This window comes from Aptenodytes patagonicus, chromosome 1, assembly GCF_965638725.1.
Source record: "Aptenodytes patagonicus chromosome 1, bAptPat1.pri.cur, whole genome shotgun sequence".
Classification (NCBI taxonomy): Eukaryota; Metazoa; Chordata; class Aves; order Sphenisciformes; family Spheniscidae; genus Aptenodytes; species Aptenodytes patagonicus.
In genome coordinates this window covers 44105-66102 of record NC_134949.1, presented here as the reverse complement: position 1 = coordinate 66102, position 21998 = coordinate 44105, and the positions used below count along the sequence as shown (strand labels likewise).

At 70.8% G+C, this 21998-nt stretch overlaps 2 protein-coding genes across 2 annotated transcripts; both read right to left on the bottom strand.

Moving 5' to 3' along the window:
• Positions 1 to 1952: 1952 nt before the first annotated feature.
• Positions 1953 to 15646, bottom strand: MAPK8IP2 (mitogen-activated protein kinase 8 interacting protein 2). Its single transcript, XM_076341245.1, is given in 14 exon segments — positions 1953 to 2407; positions 2678 to 2776; positions 3066 to 3136; positions 3223 to 3342; positions 3441 to 3550; positions 3652 to 3824; positions 3958 to 4033; positions 4514 to 5329; positions 5332 to 6969; positions 7151 to 7250; positions 9102 to 9341; positions 10007 to 10102; positions 12948 to 12957; positions 15530 to 15646. Coding segments are annotated over 14 exon segments (3687 nt in total). The 5' UTR covers positions 15595 to 15646; the 3' UTR covers positions 1953 to 2334.
• A 4791-nt stretch (positions 15647 to 20437) lies between these two features.
• Positions 20438 to 21993, bottom strand: LOC143155595 (uncharacterized). Its single transcript, XM_076328566.1, has 4 exons — positions 21805 to 21993; positions 21156 to 21257; positions 20813 to 20938; positions 20438 to 20739 (listed from the first exon to the last, which is right to left on the bottom strand). The coding sequence occupies exons 1-4, from the start codon at positions 21991 to 21993 to the stop codon at positions 20596 to 20598; spliced, it is 561 nt and encodes a 186-aa protein (XP_076184681.1). The 3' UTR covers positions 20438 to 20595.
• Between the last annotated feature and the right edge of the window lie 5 nt (positions 21994 to 21998).

Here is a 21998-nt window from a genome sequence, read left to right as displayed (position 1 = left end):
ACGTTTGCAGAGCCCAGCGCGGCTCCCGCCCCCGCCTCGCTGCTGCTCCTACATCCCATGGCCCTGAGCCAAGCACAGCCTGGGCTGGGGTCACAGCCCCTGCGCCCCCACCGAAAGAGCCCTCTGCCCATGGAGCTGGGCACCAAGGGCGGGGCTTCGGGGCCGAGGGGGGGGTCGGTGCCTCACAGCAGCCCCCAGCAGCTATTCCCGCTGCCGCCTCATCCACCACACCAGCCCCGTATCCCCCACAGCCTTGCTGCCAGCCCAGCCACATCGTGCCCACACCCCGAGGTCCCGGTACCCGGCCGTCCCCACAGCCATCCCTCCTGAGCCTGATGGCCTCTGTGCCACTCCATCCGCGAGCCCAGCTATCCCCACGGCTGATGCTCCTGGCTCTGTGCCACATCAGCACCGCCCATCTCGGTGACACTGATGGACCCAGCGCGTGCCTGTGTGGCTTCTCTGCCATGGGGCGCCACAGGCTGACAGACAAGGGCTGGGTCCTCCTGCTCCGGGGTAATGGCTTGCTGCCCCAGACTGCTGTGCCACCCCCCCCAAAGGCTGGGAAGCTGCACCCCAAACCTTGGGGCACCGTGGCGTGGCAGTGATGCTCAAGCAGAAACAGGCTGCAAGAAGCGACAAGGAACAGGCAAGGGGGGGTGGCGGGAGGGGCTGTGCCACATCAGCTGTGCACCCCACAGCACCCCGCACCTCCTGCATACACAACCGTGCACCCTGCGCCTCTTGCATACACACCCCCATTCATCCCCCCCACCCCATTGCACCCTGCACACCCAGCCATGCCCCACACACCCCCTGCTCCTCCTGCACATGCACCCTCCACACCCCCTGCTGCAGCCTGCATGCACACTCGCGTACCCCACTCTCCTGACTGCAACATGCCTTCCCTGCGCACACCCGTGCACCCCACTCTCCTGGGTGCAGTGCCCCCACCCCACACAGGCCCACCCCCTCTGCCCTGCCCCCCCAGCCCTGGGGAAGCCCGGCTGCCCCTGCGGCACCAACAGAGGGTCCCCAGCCTCGCAGTCACACCAAGCATATATTTTATTGAAAGACCAAGTGGATGACAAGGCAGTGAGGAGAGAACCTTTAACCAGGGTTTGTACAAGTGTCAGTTGCTCAGGACTCCTCTTGTTGTTTGAGTTACAAGATAAATATTGGTACATAGAGCAGAGTGGAGTTATAGTCACTAAACTAGCACTGGTCGGATATACGGGGCCGGCAAGCAAAATAAATCACCAGGCACAGCAGTGAGGAACGGGGGTGGCCGCCTGCCCGGTGCCACGCTTGGGCCGGACCCCGGCAGCGGCCCCAGCCAGGGGTTTTCCTCTCACAGGGCAAATACATTCAGGCCGGGGGGGGCTCCCATGGGGCCGGCAGCATCACCCCCCACCCTGTGGGGAGCCCCCCGGCCCGAGCGCCGGTCCTGCACCCCACGGCCTGCATGGCCCCGCAAGGGGCACGGCCCCTGGGGAAGGAGGTGATGGCAGAGCGGCAGTGGGGCAGGGGCCAGGGACACTGATGGAGGCGAGGGGGCCAGGGGCAGGAGGGCCTGTGCCACGCTCCCCGGGGGTTGCAGCGCTGGGGCCGTGGAGGGGCTGGGGCCAAGTCAGCTGCACTGGGGTGCAGGGCTGTTCCTGGGGGGCCTGCAGCTGTGGGGGGAGTCCCCCCCAGGGGGGCTGGGAGGGTGGTGCTGCTGCTGTGCAGGGGGACAGCATGGACTCGGGGACAGCATGGCTGGCGGGGACAGCATGGCTGGCGGGGACAGCACGGCTAGAGATGCTCAACCCCACCACCCCCATCCTCCCCATGCCCCCATCAGTCCCCCACAGCCTCCCCACAGCCCCATGCACCACCTTGTGCCCCCCTGCTGCCCCCACAAGCATTTGCCCCCCCCCCCCCCCCCCCCCCGCCACTCTTCACCCCCTGATGTCTCCATCCCCTGCAGCAGCGGCTGGCTGGGGGCATGGCTGGTCCCTGCTCCTGTGGCCCCTGGGCTGGCTTTGCTCATGCAGGGGGGGCAGCTTCTCCCCCAGCCCCAAGGCTCAGCTGCGTCACCCCTGTGGCCAGGGTCCCCAGGGCACAGGGCCGGGGCGGTGCTGAGCACACCCCAGATACCCACCTGTGGTCCGCGGCTGCGGCCTGGCCCCCGGCCCCCCAAGAAGCAGTGAGGATGTGTGGGGAGTCCGTGGGGTGTGGGCTGGAGCATGTGCAGGGGGGGCCAAGCCGGCTGGTTGTGGGGTCAGACAGAGTCTCTGGCCGTCTGTGGGGCTGGAGGGGGGTGCGGAAGCAGGAGACACAGTGACTGCCCCCTTACTCCAAGTAAATGTCCTCTGTGGGGCAGGCATACTCCAGGTGCTCCTGGTAATATTCCTGAAATGCTCGTCTGCAAGGGGGGGGCATAACGGGGCAGCTCAGGGCTGGGCTGGGGCCTGGACCCCAGCACAGCAACCCCCTGCACCCCCAGCCCCAGCACAGCCAGCCCCCCTGCACCCAGCCCTCCTGCACGCCCAGCCCTGGCACTGCCATCCCCCTTGCACCCAGACCCCAGCACTGCAGCCCCCCGCACCCCCAGCCCCAGCACCGCCAGCCCCCTGCACCCCCAGGCCCGCCATGCCCCCGTGCTCCGGCACGGCCGCCCCTGTCCCCATCTTACCCGACGCACTCGGCGACGTGCCGCATGGATTCCTGGGAGACAAAGACGTGGCAGGCGAAGCGGCTCAGCACTGGGTGCTTGGTGATGAACCCGAAGTAGCTGCAGGGGGAGGGCAGGGTGAGGGGGACACACACCCCACTCCCGCCCCGTGGGGCAGCCTGGAGACCGCAGGGGGCTCTGCGGAGGGGACGCTCACTGGGGCCCTGGGGCTGGGGCAGCCGCGCCAGGATGGGGACTGAGCAGGGGGACCTGGCATGGCACCAGAGGAGTGCGGGTTCCCAGGGGATGGACGGGGGTCCCTTGGGGCTGGGGGAGCTGCGGGGGGCCAGGAGCACCCAGGGGGAGGCAGCCCCTTGCAACCTGGGACACGGGAAGAGGGGGGTCTCACCAGCTGTTCCGGGGGTGGCACCCACAGAAGGAGATGTTCTTCATCTGGAAGAAGTGGCTGCAGCGCTCAAACTGGAAGAGAGCAGCCGGCTGAGGTGTGGGCACCTGGCTCGCAGCAGGGCAAGTGCCCGGCCCCCCCACCCACTCGCACCCCTCACCTCCTCGTCCCGGCTGTACTCGGTGACAGTCAGGATGAGTTTGATGCCCTGCAGCGTGATCTCCAGGTCGCAGCTGGCCGGTGGGCGCAGGTGCACCGTCAGCTTCCTGGTGGTGGCAATCTGGGGGGGGGTAGGGGGGGGTGAGGGGGGGGGGGCCTCATGCCAGCACAGGGAGGAGAGGGCCACGCCGTGCCGCCACCCCCCTGTCTCAGGCTCACCTTCTGCATGGCGGCGCAGAGGATGCCGTTGCCCTGGTGGTATGGCACCTCCACCGAGCCCAGGAACTGCACGTTGAACCGCTCCACCCAGCACGGGTTCCTCTTCAGGCCTGCGCGGAGAGAGGGGACAAGGAGAAGGCGCCCCAAGCCCCCCATGCCCCCCCGCGCCCCACGGTCCCCACACAGCCCCAGGGCCCCCGCAGACTCCTACCGATGGCATCCCTGGCTTGGCCAACAACCTCGTGGGCGTAGAAGGCAGGGAAGATGCCCCTCTCCCCCGTCCGCATGTTGTAGCCCCGGTACCAGTAGTCATCCTCCTCCAGCTCCACCAGGATGGGGTCGTCCACATCCAGCTCCAGCTCGTCCTCATGGCGGGGGATGAACCTGGGAGGGATGGCCAGAAGGAGGATGCGGGCAGGGATGGGCAGAGCCATGGGAGCAGGGGTCCTGCAAGACCCCCCGAGGCACCCATGGCCACGGTCATGGCCAGCACGGCACAACCAGGCTCGCTGCTCACCTGAAGACGGCCCGGTGGGTTTGCTCCCGCTCCTCCCCGTTCACCATGCAGGAGAACAGCCCGAAGGACTCTGTGCCTGCGGAGGAGGAGGCTGCAGTGGGGCTGGGGGGCAGCTCCCACCCCACCGTGCGGGGGGCATCTCCCGCCTCTGCCCACTCCAGGGGGCTGCGGGACCCTCAGGGAGAGGGGAGCAGGGAGCAGATGGCCATCACCCATGGGCTCAGGCCCCTCCTCGGGGGGTCCCACCTGAGCCCCTGGCCCTGCATCCCCCACCCAGCAGCCCAGGGCTGAGGACCCCACAGGGCGCTGGTGCGAAGGCATGTTGGGCATCGGCCGCCCAGCGAAACCTCGCAGCCCCGCAGGGGAGAGCCCACAGCTTTCGGGTCCAGCCCCACACCCCCTGCAGCCACCCTGCCCCTGCCCCACCTCCCGTGCCATGCCACACAGGGATGATGCCATGGCCAGGATAGCTGGAGGCAGGACGGCGGAGGGCAGCCAGCCTGCCGACAGCACACAGAGCAGCCTGGGACGGCATGGCACGGCATGGGTCACTTACTGGAGGAGCGGGAGGTGCTGTTGACGAAGACGTTGAGGAACTTCTTTGAGAACTGCAGGTCGGCCTCGGGGGACAAGTCCTCCGAGGAGCTGTGGGCGTCAGGGGCCGCCAGCCCATCCCCAAAGGCTGCCTCGTCCTCCAGGTCACAGCGGTCGCAGGCACGGAGCAGGTCGCTGTCGTCACTCAGCACCGAGGTGCAGCGCCGCAGGCTCACCAGCTCCAGCTGCGTGTGCTCGTCCACCACCAGCGTGTACTTCACTGAGTCGTAGGCCAGGGACTCGTCCAGCGCCCGCGGCTCCAGCGCCCCGGGGGCGGGCGGCAGCTCCCCCCCAAAGCTTCCCCGCAGCGGGTCCTCGGGGAAGGGGGAGCCCTTCAGGTAGGGCGCCTCATCCTCGTCCGTGGAGTAGGCCATGGTGAAGCCACGGTTGGTCTTGGCGGTGGAGACGTCCAGGGCAGGCGGGCTGGCGTCGGGGCCCTGCCCCTGGGGCGCTAACCGGACATCGTCGATCATGTTGTCGGCCTCCAGGATGCCCGAGTCCAGGTCCCTGTCGACGGCCCAGTCCTCTGGGCCAGCGGCCAGCGGCGCCGCAGTGTGGCAGGGCTCCCCAGTGGCAGCCTCGGTCCCGGGGGAGGTGCGCAGGGGTGTGCGGGGCGGCCCGGGGCAGCAGCCGAAGGTGGCCAGGACCTCGGAGGCACCCAGCCTGTCGAGGGCGACGGGGCGCCCCGGGAAGACGGGCGCGATGGTGTCGTTGGTGGGGTTGCTCAGGAAGAGGAAGGGGCCCGGATCGTCAGCGGGCGGCTCCGGCACCGGCTCCGTCCAGCACCCAGGGCCCGCTCGTCCTCAGCACGCTGGAGAGAGCTGCGCAGCGTCTCCATGTCCACCAGCTCGATGGCGCGCTGGCAGCGGGGCAGGGCGGCTGGCTCCCCTGCGCCCACCGGGGAGTCCCGCGAGCCAGGCTCCCCATCCAGTGCCTCACTCAGGATCTCGGGCTCCAGGTCGGAGGCTGGGGAGATGGTGTCACAGAGCGAGTGGGTCTGCTGGAAGCACTCGTCCGGACACTTGATGGGGTAGGAGCCCTCCGAGATCATCTTGTTGACGAGGTTGCTGAGCAGCCAGGGTGAGTCCGAGTCCTCGCTCAGGTCAGGCTCCGACTCCGAGTCGGAGTCATACTCGCTGTTGTCCTCCTCGTCTGCCTCGGGCATCAGCTTGGGCCCCACGGGCAGGTAGAAGGAGCGCCGGATGCTCTCCAGGCTGTGGTCTGGGTCGATCTTCAGGTCCAGGGGGCTGGAGGCAGAGATGTCTGTCTGGCCCGCAGGTGCGGAGGAGTCCGCCGGGTTCAGGCTGTCGTAGTAGCCCTCCATCTTCAGCTCCGCCAGGCTCTCCCGCCTCACCACACCGCGCTCCGGGAGCTCCCTCTCCAGGGTCTCCTCCTCCTCCCCCTTGCCTTTGTCCAGCAGCAGGGAGTCCTTGATGCCCATCAGGCCGGGCGCCTCCAGCTCCGTCTCCAGCTCAGCCTCCGAGGTGGGTGAGCTGGCCTCCTCGATGGAGTTGGTGAGGTGGGAGGACCTGCCGCTGCTGCTGTCACTGCTCAGGTCCAGCTCTGTCTCCGAGATGGAGGAGATCATGTTGCTGACCAGGCGCCCGCCGGCGAAGGCCGCCTCAATCTCCCCCTCCACGTCTGAGTCAGAGCCGGGCGAGCTGAGGTCTTCGCTGTGCCGGCTGCCGGGCAGGAAGGGCTTGGCGGTCCTGCTGGTGAGGTCGGCCTCGATGCCGGGGTCCGAGGAGGGCGAGGTGGTCTCCGAGGAACCTGAGGGGTGCCCGTGCATGCTGGCTGCCCGGCCGGGCTGGCGGCCCTCCCCGTCAGAGCTGAGCGGCTCCGCTGGCCCTGCGGGGCACGCGTAGGCGCCCGGCAGCCAGGCCCCCTGCCCATCGCGCTGCTCGGCGACGACCCCAGCCACCAGCTCCTCCTGGGGCCGCGGGGAGCCGGGCTGCTCACAGGGGGCTGCAGGGGACCCTGGGCTCCCGGCCCCCAGGCCACCCCCTTCGCCGGGCACCGGCCTCTCCCGGCCACCAGCCGCTTCCTGCTTTGGCGGGGCACGGCGACTGTCAGCGGCTGCGGGGGCCTGGGGTGGCGAGCCCGCATCAGGGCCAGCGTGGGGGCCGGGAGGAGCCGCAGGCCCTGTTGGAGAGAGAGACGGTTCAGGGGGTGGCTGGCGGAGGTGCGATGGGGAGTGCGGTGCTCGGAGCGCAGAGGAGATGATATTCATGTTATAATCTTCCCCGGCTCTCGGGGGCGATGGGTTACCATGTGCCAGGGACTCGTGGCTGTTGCCTTGCGAGTCAAAGGGGGAGGGCTGCAGCGAGGCGGGGGCCTGCCCGGCCCCCCCGGGGCTCGGCCCCTTCGGGCTTTCCAGGCAGGGTCCATCTTGGATGCAGGCGTGGGGAGAGGAGTGTCCTGCAAGGGAAGGCAGAGCCCCACGTCAGCCGTCCGCCCCCCGTGCCGGGGTGAAAATCCCACCGGGCTTTAACCAAAGGGGGACAGCTGCGGGAACCCTTGGGCAGGAGCCCGCCCCAGCGCCAGCCCCTGCCCCACGGCCCCACTCCAGACCAGGACCCCATCCCCATCCCGCGCTCACCAATGTGTGAGGAAGAGGAGGAGGAGGAGTGGAGAAGGGCATCCTGCCAGGTGGTGCGGTGAGCGGGCGGTGGGAAGCTGCCATTGTTGTTCAGGGAGTCCTGGGAGAAGAGCAGAGCCGGAGTGGGTGGGTGGGCAAGCCCCGGGGAGGGGATGTGGGGCGGCCAAGCCCAGGGACGGGGAGCCCAAGGGGTGTTCGGGGACCCAGCAAGAGGGGGGAAGCCGGGGCACCCAGCGGGGGCTGCGCAGGGACATGGGGGCACCAAACGCAGACAGGCCAGTTCAGGGATGCTCCTCGGCATGGCTCGGTGCTCCCCGCCGGCTTGGCAGCACCTGGGCCACGTGCCCAGGAGCTTATCCAGATTAGGGACGCGACGTCCCCAGCTCCCCTGCCCAGACAGACGCACGCCTGGGCAGCGCCTGCTGCAGAGCTGCCCGTCCCACACCGCCCCAGGGACAACACCCCACAGGGGACGCGCCAGCACCTGGGCTGTCCCCACAGGACCCCCGGCATGAGGCCCTGCTGCGCCCTGTCCCCTCCCGAGAGCGGAACCCAACCCCAGCGAGCGGGACCCCACTGCCTCCCCCAAAGAGCCGCCGGCCCCGCAGTGCAGGCAGGAGCCGGCAGGGCCGTGGCTGCCCCGTCCGGTGCGGCGGCAGCTGTGGATTAGTCCCGGCGGGAAGCACAGGCAGTGATAATCCCACCAAGCGGGAGATTAGCGAGCGGGACCAGCGCCACGTGCCATGGGGCACACACGAGCACGGCAGTGGGGAGGGTGGCGGGGGCCCAGCATCGCATGGGCTGTGCCGCAGTCCCGGGGATGAGTGCTGGGGGGGGGGGGGGGGATGGGTGCTGGGGGGGGGGGGGGGCAGGGAACAGCACCCCAGGACCATGGTCTCGCCTCCTCCCAGGGCTGGTGCAAATGGGCCGGAGCAGGGATTACCGGGATTTGCACCCTGGGCACACCAATGGGGGCCAGATCTGGCCCCCGCCGGGGGCTCTGCTCACACCCCGAGGGACGATGGATCGGGGCGGCCAGTGTGATCCGGCTTTGCCGGTGCATCCCACCAGGGTGCAGCGGGTCGGGGCTGGCGGGCTCTCAGGGAGAGCCCTGGGGCTTTGTCACCCTCCTGCGCCGGCCGGGCCAGGACCCCCAGCCCCTGACAGCCCCCCAGCCCCAGCGGCGTGCAGTGCCCTCCTGGGAGGGAGGCCAAGAATCCCAAAAACCCCCCGGCACCATGGCAACACAGCCAGATGCAGGCAGCACCGCACGCAGCTTCCCACACACTGCGGCGGCGCGGCAGCTCAGGGCCGGCACTGCACACGCGTGCGCGTGGGGACATGGGGACACAGGGATACCCCTGCAGCGCCACGCTTACAGGGACCCCCCCCACCACCACCACCCTGGGGGAGCCCCTGAGCCCAGCTCTGGGGATGGAAAAGGAGGGACGTGGTGTGCACGAGCACCCATGCACACGCAGCCATGCACACGGGCGTGCAATGCACGGGGCCAGCACGCAGCACCCGCTGTGCCCGCAGCCATCAACCGCCCGCAGCACCTCACAGCCCTCTGCCACACAGAGACGTCCTGGACCCCTGCTCGCCCCAGCACCCTGCACGTGGGGATGGGGCCCGCTGGACCTCCCAGACACCCCGGGCCAGGGCCTGGCCGGGAGCATGCAGGGGCCCCGGTGGGCATCACACAGACCCGTCCCCAACGTCCCCAGCTCGGCCCAGCCACTGTGGAGCTGGAGCCAGCACCATCTCTGCCCTTCTCTGCCCTCCTGGTGCCCACCACCCCCAGGGCGGGCACGGCCCTCAGCCCACCCCCGCAGGCAGAGCCCTGTGGGGCCCCTTCCCACGCCGCACCCCACAGAGTCCCCGCTCTTCCTCCTCCACCAGCCCTGGGGTGCGGGGGGCAGAGACCCCTCCCAGCCGCCCCCACCCTCACCTGGGTGCCCGGGGCTGTCAGGTTGAGGGTGGTGGGCCGGTGCTTCTGCGTCTCCTCCAGGGCAGGTGAGGGGATGGGTGAGGCCAAAGGGGATGGTGGAGCTTCCAGCTCATTGCCCTCCTCCTCCTCCTCTTCCTCCTCCTCCTCCTCGTTGTCGTCGATCATCTCAAACTCCTGGAAGTCGTCCTGGAAGGTGCAGACGGGGTGCGGCTGCTCGCCGCGCTCCAGCACCAAGCAGTCCTGGGGATGCGGCACTGGGTTAGCGGCCACAGTGCTCATGCTCACCCCAGCCACGGCCCTGCTCCCCGGGACGGCAGGGCTGGTGCAGCACGACCCTCCCCAGTGGCTCTGCCAGCACCAGGCTGGCAGCACCTCCGCTCCCCTCTGCTCCTGCCCCAATGGGATGGGGGTCTTGCTTTGCACCAGACACCAGGGATCCCTCCGGCTCTGCCAGCTCCCTGCCTGTCCTGGCCCCAACACCCAGCGCTTCATCCCACCCACATGCCTGCCCGGCCCCTGCCCATTTTCCCAGCACTGTCCCCCCCCAGTGCCGGGCAGAGCTGGGGACGAGCTGCGTAAGCGGGATCCACAGGCAGGTGCCCGGCCAGCGGGGCCAGCGTGGGGCTGGCTGCTGAGCCACCCGTGTTCCCTGCAGCCACCTCATGGGGCTCAGCCAGAGGTGGTGGGAGGCCCTGGGGTGCCCAGCCATGCCGGGGGGGTTCCCTGGGCTCTGAACCCCACCTGCACACTACGGTGCATCCCCTCGGCGCCCTGGCACAGAGGGCCCTGCACCCTTCACTCCAGGAGGGGCTTTGCCAGGCCGACGGCCCCCCGGTCCCCAGCACAGCCCCATGCAGCCACCGCACCGCATCCCCAGGGGGATTCGGCATGCTCAGCTCTTGCACCTTCTCATAGTGGTCTGAGTCGTAGTTCAGCCCGATGCCACAGTCGTCCGTGATCTCCGACAGGTCCTCGTCATCGAACTCCTCCAGGCTGATGTCCTGGGGGGCCTGGGGAGAGGGGCCGGGGACGTCAGGGCTGGGGGACGTCAGGCCAGGGGCGACATGCCAACAAACCTCAGGGAAATGCCTCCCGCTCCCCCCACAGCACCATGAGGGCCCGGAGAGCCAAGCGGCACCGCAGGCACGTGCTGGCATTGTACCGCCATCACCCCAGGGTGCCAGCATGGGAGCACCAGCCAGGCAACACTGCAGGGATGTGCTGGTGTAACACCGTCACCCCAGGGCACCGGCATGGGAGCACCGGCCGAGCCGACATGGCACGCTGCTGGGAGTTGGCCCCATGCTGGGAGCCTGGCGAGGCCGGAGGTGACGGGGAGGGCGATGGCCGCAGAGGTGCACGGGGCAGCCGCTCTCAGCAGCGCGCTCCCTCCCGCCCGGCTCACCACAAACTGCCCAGATTCACCGCCGGCCTCGTGCCAGGGCGGTGAGAGCCCAGCGCAGTGGGAGCCCAGTGCAGCTCAGGGCCAGGCAGCCGTGGGTTGCCCCGGACCGGGCAGAGGTGCCAAGGCCACCGCCATAGTGGGCAGCGCGTCTCCCAGACTCCCAGCCCAGCAAAATCCCTTGAGCCAAACTCAAGGCACGTGCCGGAACCAAGGCGGGGAGGGGATGGCTGCTGCCGCTGCTGGCTTCGGGGTGACCTGTGCCGCAGGGCTGCTTTCCTTGGGCTGCCCCTGCCCAAGGTAAGGGCAGTCAGAAAAACCAAGCCAAGCCGTTCCCGTCAGGAACGGGGGTGTCATGGAAACCAGCGGTTTCTGCAGGGAAAGCAAAAAAAAAAAAAAAAAAAAAGGAAAAAGATGACAACTCTTGGCAGGATTTCGTGTCAGAAAACGGAAATGAAACGTTTCTGGCGGCTCTGTAGGGTGGGAGGTGTGGCAGCACCCAGGTGCCAGCAGAGACCCTCTGCCCACCCCTACCCCGCTGAGGTCTGGGGACACCCAGAGCCCCCCACAGCCTGGCCCCGAGGGAGCGCGGCAGCTCCCGGGTAGAAACCAGGGCACATGGGGCTCCTCCGGCAGGGACGGGTCTGCAGCCTCGCTGGGACCTCACTGGGGTCTCGGTCCTGGGACCCGGCTGGCAGCGGGAGCAGACCCCCATGCAGTGGGCGGTCACAGCCCCCACAGCTGCAGCTGCTTCCTGAGCCGTCTCCCCCGCTTTGCTCCCTGCTTTTGCCCCGAACTCCCCTTTTCCAGCCCTTCATCCCAGCACAGAGGCCAGGCGCTTACTCCCATTTCACAGGGAGAAAGATTTCCCCAAATCACCTAATTCCCAGAAGTAGGCCACTGAGACATCATCAAATATTCACAGATCTGTGGCAAAAGCATCAGAGCCGGCGGTGGGACCACGGCCTCGGCCTGCAGCGGGGTGCAGGGCTGAGCTGGACCCTGGACCCCAGAGCCCAGACCCTGGCCAGGGGTGGGGGAGCCCCAGGGGCAGCGGGGAGCAGAGCCCGTCTCCCCAGCCCCAGGGGACATCAGTGGCTGCTCTCCTGCAGGCAGCGGGGTGGGGGGCAGAACCCTCCCGCTGCCAGACCAACAGTTACGCTCCCCGGGGGTGAGCAGGGGCCGCAGGGGTCCCTCGGCCACCCGGGAGGGCAGGGACAGCACAGCCATGAGTTCTCCTGGGATGGAGACCTGCCATGGTCCTGAAAAACCCCAGCCGGGCTCCGCTCCCACACCCCTGGACCCTCCTCACCCGGGGGACCAACTCCTCCACCAGCCCTTGTCCTGGCTGAGGGGACACGCACGACAGGCCAGCACGGCACAGCGTGGCGTGGCATGGCACAGCATGGCACGGCACGGCTGCCCTGCACGAGCAGGGCTGGGGCCCCTGCCCACCCGTGGCCGGGCTCCGGCTGCCCAGGGGAGGCTATCCCCCCTCAGCAGGGAGCGACCGCCGCGACAAACCACGGCTGAAATTTCTAGGTCACAGCACTCCCGAGCTGGGGCAGGCATGGCGGGATGGGGCCGGCACGGTGGGATGGGGCCACCAGTGAGAGCCGGCCCGGCCCCGCAGCCTCCCCGAGGGGACCCTGGCCATGGCCCTACTGCAGCCGGAGAAGAGGCAGCACCATCGCTGCAGCTGCAGGGATACAGCAACAAGCGCTTTGGACACACGGGTGATGAGCAGCAGGCGGGAAGGACGGCATCCGTCCCTGCGATGGCTGCACAGGACACCACGGCCAGCCGGGGTGGAGGTGCGGGTGGGGGAGCACCCGAGTGAGGGTTCGGAGCTGAAATGGAGCTGAGGCAGCGGTTCAGGGAGGGGGGAGCTCGCCCCAGCCCCGCACATGGAGGGGGGGGGTCGAGAAGGGCAGGAGGCAGCGGGACACCCCACCGTGGGGTGTGCAGGGACCCAGCACCCCACCACACGCCCCGGGCTAGCCTTGCCGCCCCTGCTTTGGCATGTCCTGGGCTGGAGGAGGGGAGTGAGGGGGCTGGAGCAGCACGAGGTGAGGGCCAGGAGCCAGACCCCAAAGGGAGCCCAACATCACCCACCCCTGGGGCGCAGGGAGCGGGGCCGTGCAGGGATGGGGAGCAGGGTGCACACAGGCACGCACACCAGTGTTTGCACAGGGGCTGCCGGGGGCCGGGCTTCCCGAGGAGGGAGTGACGACCAAGCAGGCCACGGGAAGATTGAATTTCCTCATTATTTTCAGACCAGCTCCCTGGACAGTTTGCCCTGGCAGTGGTTCTCCTGCAATGGCTTCTCCCACAGGGATGGGCCAGGGACCGGGACAGCAGATGTGCCCCCACCCCCTTCCGCGCCCGCCAGCCCCCGGCTGCTCCCAGGGCAGGGAAGAGGCCGCAGGGAGGTCGGTGCTGACCCTCGGGGGTCTGGCCCCAGCCGGCGTCCCCCACCCCAAACCTGTGACCGGCAGCCGGGGCTACCATGGCCCGACCTGCGGCCGCCCTCACTGGGCCTCGTGCCCCGGACCGGAAGGCAAGAGCCATCCCGCAGGAGCCCTGCCGAGGCCCCGCCGCGTGTGCACCACAGCCTTTCCACGCCGATTCCTCCCTGACACGTCACCTTTACTGGCTTCTCCTTCCCCTCCCATCAGGGGATCCCACTCCACCAGCCCCACCGAGCCCCGGGCTGGGCACGACCTTCCCAGGGACCTCCTTGGAAAGGGCACAATCCGGATTCGGCCTTTACAGGGCCCGGCTGAACCGGCACAGGCCGAACCCACTGCCCGGTGCTACGGGGTCAGGGCACACGGGGGCTGCGCCCCTGGTGCTGCCGATAGCCAGAGCATCACCCTCCCTCACCAGGCCCTGTCAGGCTCCGGGGACTCACGGGTGCTCAGCGAGACCTGGGTGCGCTCGCCACCACGGCGTCCCCAGGGGTTTGACCCGGTTCTCCGGGCTGGTTGCAGGGGTGCAGTGCCCGCTCCCCAGGCTGTCTCCTCCCCTCGGTGGGGAGCGGCGCGGGCTGGGGTTCATGGTCACGGCTCCAGCCCTTTGGGACTAGCAAAGGGGCTTTGTGCTGCCCACGGCATTGGGGACCTCAGAGACCGAGTGCTCCCACAGGAGCTGGAGGGGCGATGGACGGTCCGTGGGTGGGGGGAGCAGACGTGGCCAGTGCAGGGGCCAGGCTGCCGCCGTCCCTCCCTCACAGAACGCAAGGGCAGAGGGAGACGTGGAGGAGCAGTGAGTTCAGTCCCAGGGGGATTGAACTCCCTGGGGGGAGAGGAGTGGGTCTGGGTCCAGCTGGGGGGGCTCTGGCCTCGCCTGCCCCTCATGACCCCAGCCCAGGCCTCAACTGCCGCGAAGGGCAGGGACCTGCTGGGGCCAGCTCTGACCCCACACGGCAGGGCTCGGGGGCTAAACGGGGAGCACTGCGAGGAGGACACAGCTGAGACCCCCAGAGAATTGCCCGGGGCCCAGATCCCGGGCGAGAGGCAGGAAGGAGCCGAGCAGCCACAGCAGAGGCCATGTCCTGTCCTCCCTACACCACTGCAAGCGGGGACACCCTGGGGTCCCGCTGTGCCACGTGGCCGGGCAAGGGGACAGCCTGGGGAGCAGCCGTGAGACCTGCCCAGCGCAGGCCAGAACCAACCAAGGGCACATCCCGCATCCTCACTAGACTCCCTCGGTCCGCAGCTTCCGCGCTCCCAGGGCTCCCCAGATGCCCCCCGCCGCCATCTCCCACCCTTCCCCATCCCACTGCCGGGGTCCCATAGCCCCGCACCGAGCCAGCCCATCCCGCACCCAGCTCCTGTCCAGCCCCGCACGCCAAGCCCCACGGCCCCGCAACCCCACCGCTCGCCCGGGGACCCCAACCCGGAGGGGTCCTGCCAAGGTCAGGCGAGGTGCGGGGAAGCGGGGGTGAGGGCCCAGCCGCGTCCCCCTCCCCGCTCCGCGAGGGACCCGCCAGGAGGGCCTGGCCACCGGCCGGGCCCCACGCGCCGCGGCCCTGCACCTCCGGCTCCCGCGGGACCTGCGGTAAGGTGACCTGCCACGGGCGCCGCCGGGCCCTGGCGCTGCTCCCGCGGGGGCAGGCGGACGGACGTGGGGGGGGGGGGGGCACGGCTTTCGCACGCACCGGCTTTCGCCCGCGTTTGACCTCGGGACCGCCGAGCCCCGGCGGGGGCAGCTCGGCAGGAGCCGGGGCGGCTGCCGAGCCCCCGCCGAGCCCCCAGCCCACCAGCTATGGGGTTTGCCACCCCGGGCCAAGCGACCCCTTCTCCCGCGCCCGCAGGCGCTGGGCCCTGCGGGGCCCAGGAGGCCCCACGCCTGGTGCCAGCGCCGAGCATCCCCGGCCGCGTCCGGGGCCGCTGCGGCGCGGCGGGAGAGACAAAGAGGCGGCGGCGGCGGCTCCCCCCGCAGCGGCGGGATGCGGCGGCACCGGGCACAGCCGAGCCGGGGGGGGGGGGGAGGCCTGATCCCGGGGGGGCTCTGCCCCTCCGTGAACGGGTGGCTCGGCGAGTGGGGGGGACAGAGGGGAGCCCCCGAGCCCCAGCACCCCCCGCCCGGGAGGGAGCGGCTGGGGCTGCTCCGCGGGGGGGGGGGGGGGGGATGCGGCCGGCGGCTGCTGCGTTGTTAATCCCCGGGACGGGGCCGCACCGGGAAGGGCTGCCCGGGCGGGCGGGCGGCCTGCGCGGGCCCCCCCGGCCCCCCCGGCCCGGCACCCCAAGGTGAACGGGCGGGGGAGCGGGCGGGAGGCGCCGCGGGGGGCCCGGGCCCGCCATGCCGCCGCCTCCCCCGCTGGGCCCCGTCCCAGCCCCCCGCGCCCCGGTACCCTCCGCCGCTGCCAAGGGCGGTGCACCGGGAAGGGCAGCCCCTGCGCCGCCGCACCGCAGTGCCCCGGCCCCGCCGGGCCGGGCCGCCCCAGCCCGCGGGCATCCCGCACCGCACCACACCGCACGGCTCCGCGTCGCCCCCCCCCCGCGCACCGGGCCGGGCTCACCTGCAGCCGGGCGGGGAGAGCGAGTGGAAGGTGGAGAGCGAGAACATCTCGGCGCGATCCGCCATCTTCTCCCGGCCGGGGCTGCGCCGGACTGCGGAGCTGCGCGGGGAGCGCGGGGAGCGCGGCCGGGCGGGGCGCGGGGGCGGGGAGCCGCGCTGCGGGGGGGAGCGGGGGGGAGCGGCGGCGGCGGCCGGGCTGGCGGGGGATGGGGCCCAGCGCCGGTCGGGGGGGGGGGGGGGGGGGGGGGGGCGGGGGGCTGCTTTATAGCGAGGGAGGAGCCGGGAGGGGCGGAGGCTGCCGGGGGGCGGGCGGGGGTATAGGGAGGGGAGCGGGGGTGGTATAGGGAGGGGAGCGGGGAGGGGCGGGCGGGGGTTATAGGGAGGGGAGCGGGGGGGTATGGGAGGGGGGCGGGGTGTGTAGGGAGGGGGGCGGGCGGTGGTATAGGGAGGGGATCGGGGGATGGTATAGGCGGGGGGGGCTGTCTGGAGGGGAGCGGGGAGGAGCTGGGGGCTCTCTAGGGAGGGGAGGGGGGCTGGGGGGGGGGGAGCGGGAAGGGGCTGATGGCCGAACAGGGAGGGGGACGGGGGGCTCTCTGGAGGGGGAGGGGGCTGTGTAGAGAGGGGCTGTATGGAGGGGAGCAGAGCGGGGCTGGGGGCTGTATAGGGAGGGGAGCGGGGGCTGTGTGAGGAGGGGGCCGGGGGGAGGCTGTATAGAGGGGGAGCAGGAAGGTGCTGGCGGTTCCCTATGGAGGGGGGCTGGGGCTATATAGGGGGGGCCGGGAGGAGTGGGGAAGCGGGGGTCTGCACAGAGGCGCGGGGGCTGTATAAGGGGGGACAGGGACTGGGTGGCACACGGGGGCATTGTGCGTGGAAATGCATAGGGCTGTGCGGGGGGGCGCAGGGCCGTGCAGGGGAGGGGCAGAGCTGCACGGGGGGCTCTGCGGGGGACCCTATAGGGAGATGTAGGGGGATGTATAGGAGGGGGGGCTGCGCAGGGACGTGCAGGGAACCGTATAGGGAAGTGCAGGGGGGCACAGGGGGCTATAGGGGAGGGGCAGGGCGTGTACAGGGAGGGGCGGGACGGTGCAGGGGCCGTATAGGGAGGGGCAGGGGGTCTATAGGGAGCTGTAAGAGGGGGCAGGGAGCCGTATAGGGAGGTGGAGGCGGCGCAAGCCCGGCCTGGGCGGGCAGAGGCGGCCCCGGGGCCGCGCGGCGGGAGCTGTCCCGGCCCCGGTGCTGACGGGCCGGGGCTGTCCGGGCCCCGGTGCTGACGGGCCGGGGCCGTCCGGTGCTGACGGGCCGGGGCTGTCCGGGCCCCGGTGCTGACGGGCCGGGGCCGTCCGGTGCTGACGGGCCGGGGCTGTCTGTCCGGTGCTGACGGGCCGGGGCCGTCCGGGCCCCGGTGCTGACGGGCCGGGGCTGTCCGGTGCTGACGGGCCGGGGCCGTCCGGTGCTGACGGGCCGGGACTGTCTGTCCGGTGCTGACAGGCCGGGGCTGTCTGTCCGGTGCTGACGGGCCGGGGCTGTCCGGGCCCCGGTGCTGACGGGCCGGGGCTGTCTGTCCGGTGCTGACGGGCCGGGGCCGTCCGGTGCTGACGGGCCGGGGCCGTCCGGGCCCCGGTGCTGACGGGCCGGGACTGTCTGTCCGGTGCTGACGGGTCGGGGCTGTCCGGGCCCCGGTGCTGACGGGCCGGGGCTGTCTGTCCGGTGCTGATGGGCCGGGGCCGTCCGGTGCTGACGGGCCGGGACTGTCTGTCCGGTGCTGACGGGTCGGGGCTGTCCGGGCCCCGGTGCTGACGGGTCGGGGCTGTCCGGGCCCCGGTGCTGACGGGCCGGGGCTGTCCGGGCCCGGTGCTGAAGGCACGGGGGGGGGGGGGACAGGGACGGGGGGGGATCCAGGAGATGATGGAGGTTTCTGCTTTGGGGGCAGAGAGCAATGGGGGGGCAAGAGATGGTGGAGGTCAACGAGGCAGCGGGGGGGGGTGTGTGTGCACTGGGGGGGGGGGGATACAATGGGGGTCCAGGAGGAGTGCAGGTCCGTGCTTTGGGGAGTGGGGTGCAGTGGGGTGTCCAGGAGGCAGTGGGGGGGGGAGGGGGGTCACATAGTGGGATGGGAGATGCAGTGGGTGCTGAGGAGGCTTTTGGGGGTCTGTGCATTGAGGGGACAGGGTGAAATGGGGGCCGAGAGGTAGCGAGGGGTTCTAGAAGCTGCAAGGGGCCCTGCAGGACTTGGAGGTGGTGGGGGGTGTCCTTGCATTGGGGAGCAGGAGGATACAGCGAGGGGGGCGAGGGGGCGGTGAGGACAATTTGCACCGGGGGGGCTGGAAAATGGTGGGGGCACAGAGAGAGGGAGACACGGAGGCGGGGGAGGTCTGCGCAAGGGAGAGGGCCCAGAGGTGGTGGGGCACAGAAGGCTGTAGGGGACAGTAGGTCCCACGAGTCAGTCTGTTTGGGGGGGCCATGCAGTGGGCGACAGGATGCAGGGGGGGCAGGAGCTGCTGGGGGCACTGGAGGCGGTGGGGTCAGAGAGGCAGCAAGGGCCCGTGAGGACATGGAGGCAGTGAGGGAATCCATGCACTGGGGAACAGGTTGCATTGGGGGGGGGTCCAAAGGCAGTGGGGAAAGGGGGGGGCTGGTGCCCCAGCCCCTCTTCATGGCTCCTTGGCCTCTACCGGGGACTGGCTCACGGCAGGGCTGGGCCGTGCTCCCCCCGGCCGGCCGGCCGTGCCATGGCCCTGTGCTGGGCCCTGGGGACCCATCATAGGGTTCCCCTTCTCCAACCACTCCCTGCAGCCCCGGGCAGCCCCAGGGCCCCCTGGACAGAGGGTTGGGACCAGCACGGCTGCCCTCTGCCCACCCCCGTGCTGCCCCAGGGGTCGGTGGGTCCCTGAGTGCCCCCCATTACCCCCCCCACCCCCTGCAGAACTGCACTGCAGGGCCTGTGCCGGCCCCGGTGAGGCGCTGAGCCCGGCGGGGTCCTGCAGCTCCTCACAGCCCCCTCTGCCCCGTCACATCCCAGCCACCCACACCTCCCGACTGACGGAGAAGCCCCAGGCGAGACCAAGGCCAGCTTTGTGCCACTGCAGAGCGCGCGCAGGGGGACAGCTCTCCGGGGGGCACCCTGAGACCTCAGCCTTTGGAGGGGTGCTGGCCCTGCCTCTCCACCCGCTCAGCCCATCCCAGGGGATGCTCGGGGGTGCAGGAGAAACAGCTCCCCCAGGTATCCGTGCAGGTAACCCCCCCCCCCAGCTCGCAGGCAGAGCAGACCCGCTCGGGGAACGGCTCCCGTGAGGGCAGCTGGCTGAACCCAAGGGGTTTTTTTGATGCTGCAGGCAGCAGCTGCCCGCAGGGCACTGCCTATCCTGCGGGACAACACCAGGGCAGCAGCGGGACACCGGGCAGTCACCACCTATCCTTCTGCCACCAGCAGGCAATGCCTGCACCGGCTCCCGTCCCACCGGCCTTCCACGGCGCAGACAGACACCCGTGCTCTGCACCGGGTCCCTGGTCAGGGGTGGGCGCCCCTTCCCAGCTCCACGGGGCTCAGGGAGCACGAGACGGTGCTGGTTGGGCTGTGCCCCCAGAACGGTTGCAGTGAGCCCCCAGCGACCCCGCTCCCCGCCTGTGGCTTCCCTGGGGCAGACGGGCGGGAAGGGGAGACGCTTTCCCGGGACAGGGCTGTTACCTCCCGGGAGTCGCACGTGGTCTCTGGCTGGAGACGGCAGGCGGGCGCAGTGCGGGCTGCGAAGGGCCCTGGGCGCAGCGGCTGGGGAAAGGCTGACCCCACGGCATGGCCAAGATGTGGGCTCCCGGGGAGGAGGCTGTCAGAGGAGACGCCCTCCCCCGTGAAGCTCACACGCTCCCCTGGGAAACGCAGCCGGCAAACGAGGGGCTCAGCAGCGCCCCGTTAATGGGGTGGGTTTGGGGACAGGAGCACAGAGACTCCCGGGCAGAGCAGGGGCTGCGGCCATTCCCCTTCCACCGGTCGCCAGGCACAGCCTCGCTGCCTGCTCCTGCCCACGGCTCCCCACGGGCCTTTTCTCTCCTGGCGTCCCTTGCCGTGGGGCTCTGGCACCGCAGGCAGGGGCTACAGCACAGGTGGATAGACTCGGCACGAGCGGCTGCTGCCGGGTGCACGGGGCTGGGCAGGGCCCCGGAGCCCTGTCTCTGCCGAGCTCGCAGTTCCCAGCCTCGGGGGGGGTGGGGGGGGGGCAGAGGAGCAGCACAGGCAGCAGCCCCCGCCCCGGCAGCCCCTGCCCCTTGGCCCTCTGGCCCCAGACCCGTGTTGGCCGCACGGGTGAGCCCTGCCCAGGCCCCAGCCGCTGCCTCCCCTGCACGGCCGTGCCGCCCCACAGACCCTCCAGCGCCCGCCCGGCCCCCCAGCCCTGCCCGGCCTCCCCCCCTTGGGCAGGATCAGGCAGCCACAACAGCAGCTTAGGGGACCCGCGCGCCGGCTGGCTGGCAGCAGGCAGATGGCACAGCAGCACAGATACCTCCAGCCCCCCCCCCAGCCCTCCCCGCTGACCCATCTGCTGCCGCAGCAGCCTGGAGCCCCCCCTCTGCCCACGGCACCGCTGGGCTCCGCTCTCGGCACAGCCCATGGCCCCGGCTGGTGCCGAGTGTGGGGAGAGGACGCAATCCCGGCTCAGGGCTGAGCGCTGCTGCCCATCACAACCCTCTCCCTCCCCTCGCAGCCAAGCCAGCCCCTCCTGCGCCCCTTCCCCAGGGCCCCGCGCCCCATGGGAGGAGAGCTCGGAGCCGCCCCAGGGCTGGCTCCCCTCTCCCTGCTGCAGCCCGGCTCTTCTGCCGGCACGGGGGGGGGCGGCAAGGGGCGACCGTGGGTGCCCTGACCTTGGCACCGAGGCCCCAGCGCCCACCGGAGCGGCCGGTCCCAGGCACAGACGCCATCTGTCCCCAGCTTTTATTGTGCAGCAAAGGGCACGGGGCAGCAGCCGCCCGTGGGGTGGGCTGGCCCTGTCCCTGCTGCACTCAGGCGAGCTGTCACAGCCCGGGTGAGGGGTGGCAGTGAGGGGGCTCTGCCCCTGGCACAGGGACACCAGCGAGCCCTCACGAGCCCGACTCCCCCTTGGCCAGGAGAAGATCCAGGTAGGCCCCGGAGATCAGGTCCTCCTCCTCGATCCCCAGCTCCTTCATCAGCTGGCGGGCCACGCGCTCGCCGTCCTCCACCGTCTGCTCCTCCGTCAGCACCACCTGCAGGCACGGGGAGGGTGAGCCCTGGGGCGCCGCGGAGCCGGCACCCGCGCGCCAGCCGTGCCCCACGCACCTCCAGCTCCAGGAAGTCCCCCAGCCCCTCCACGCTGTCCAGGTGCACCCGGGTCTGTCCCACGAGGTAGAGGAGGCGCTCCTTCCTCACCACGCCCAGCACACCCAGCGCCTGTGCCAGCACCGCCTGCGCACCGAGAGAGGAGCTGCCCGCGGCCGGCAGCCACCCCGGGAAGGGGCAGCCACAGCGCCGGGCCATGCCAGGCGGCAAAGCCGAGGGCACAAGCCCCCAGCGAGGCCCTGGCCGGGCCACAGGTGCCGGGTGCCCCACGCAGCCCCACGGTGGGGAGCGGCCAGCACCCCCGGGCATGCTCTCCTGGGCCCCCGCCCCCCCCAGTGCTCACCTCCAGGCCATCGGGATCATCCGTGGGGGTGACGCTGAAGCAGGAGAGCTTGGGACCGGCGGCGTCGGGGCGCTCGTAGAAGATCAGCTCCCCCCGCCCGTCCTGGGAAGGCGACGGGTCAGGGTCAGGCAGGGTCAGGGTCAGGGTCAGGGTCAGGATCAGGCAGGGTCAGGGTCAGGCAGGGTCAGGGTCAGGCAGGCCAGGTCAGGGTCAGGGTCAGGATCAGGCATGCTAGGTCAAGGTCAGGGTCAGGCAGGGTCAGGGTCAAGGTCAGGATCAGGCATGCTAGGTCAAGGCCAGGGTCAGGCAGGGTCAGGGTCAGGGTCAGGATCAGGTAGGCCAGGTCAAGATCAGGGTCAGGCAGGGTCAGGGTCAGGCAGGCCAGGTCAAGGTCAGGGTCAGACAGGGTCAGGGTCAGGCAGGGTGAGGGTCAGGCAGGGTCAGGGTGAGGGTCAGGGTCAGGCAGGCCAGGTCAAGGTCAGGGTCAGGCAGAATCAGGGTCAGGCAGGCCAGGTCAGGGTCAGGCAGGGTCAGGGTCAGGCAGGCCAGGCCGGGCCCACAGGCCGCCCCTCCCCAAGGCCCGAGCACCCCCAGCTACTGCCCGGGGACACCCCCCCCCCGGTCCCCCATCCCGGTCCCCCGCACTCACTGGGGTGCGACGCAGCTTGAGGCGGCCCCGCGGGACGCGGAAGAAGGTGTCGGCCTGGCCCAGGACTTGGGCTTGGCCCCGGGCCTGGCCCTGAACTTGGCCCCGGGCCGGTCCTCCCAGCCGCTCGGCCGCGCCCCGCGCCGCCGCCGGCGCCCTGAGCCGCGCCTTCACCTCCACGTTCCGCCGCATCCCTG

Bases quoted from the DNA above. Each gene is read 5' to 3' on its own strand.
- LOC143155595 (XM_076328566.1), bottom strand. From the start codon at position 21,993: ATGCGGCGGAACGTGGAGGTGAAGGCGCGGCTCAGGGCGCCGGCGGCG. The intron at 21,258-21,804 runs GTGAGTGCGGGG...TCGCCTTCCCAG, and splicing joins TCAAGCTGCGTCGCACCCCA to GACGGGCGGGGGGAGCTGAT. The intron at 20,740-20,812 runs GTGCGTGGGGCA...CCGTGCCTGCAG, and splicing joins GGGACTTCCTGGAGCTGGAG to GTGGTGCTGACGGAGGAGCA.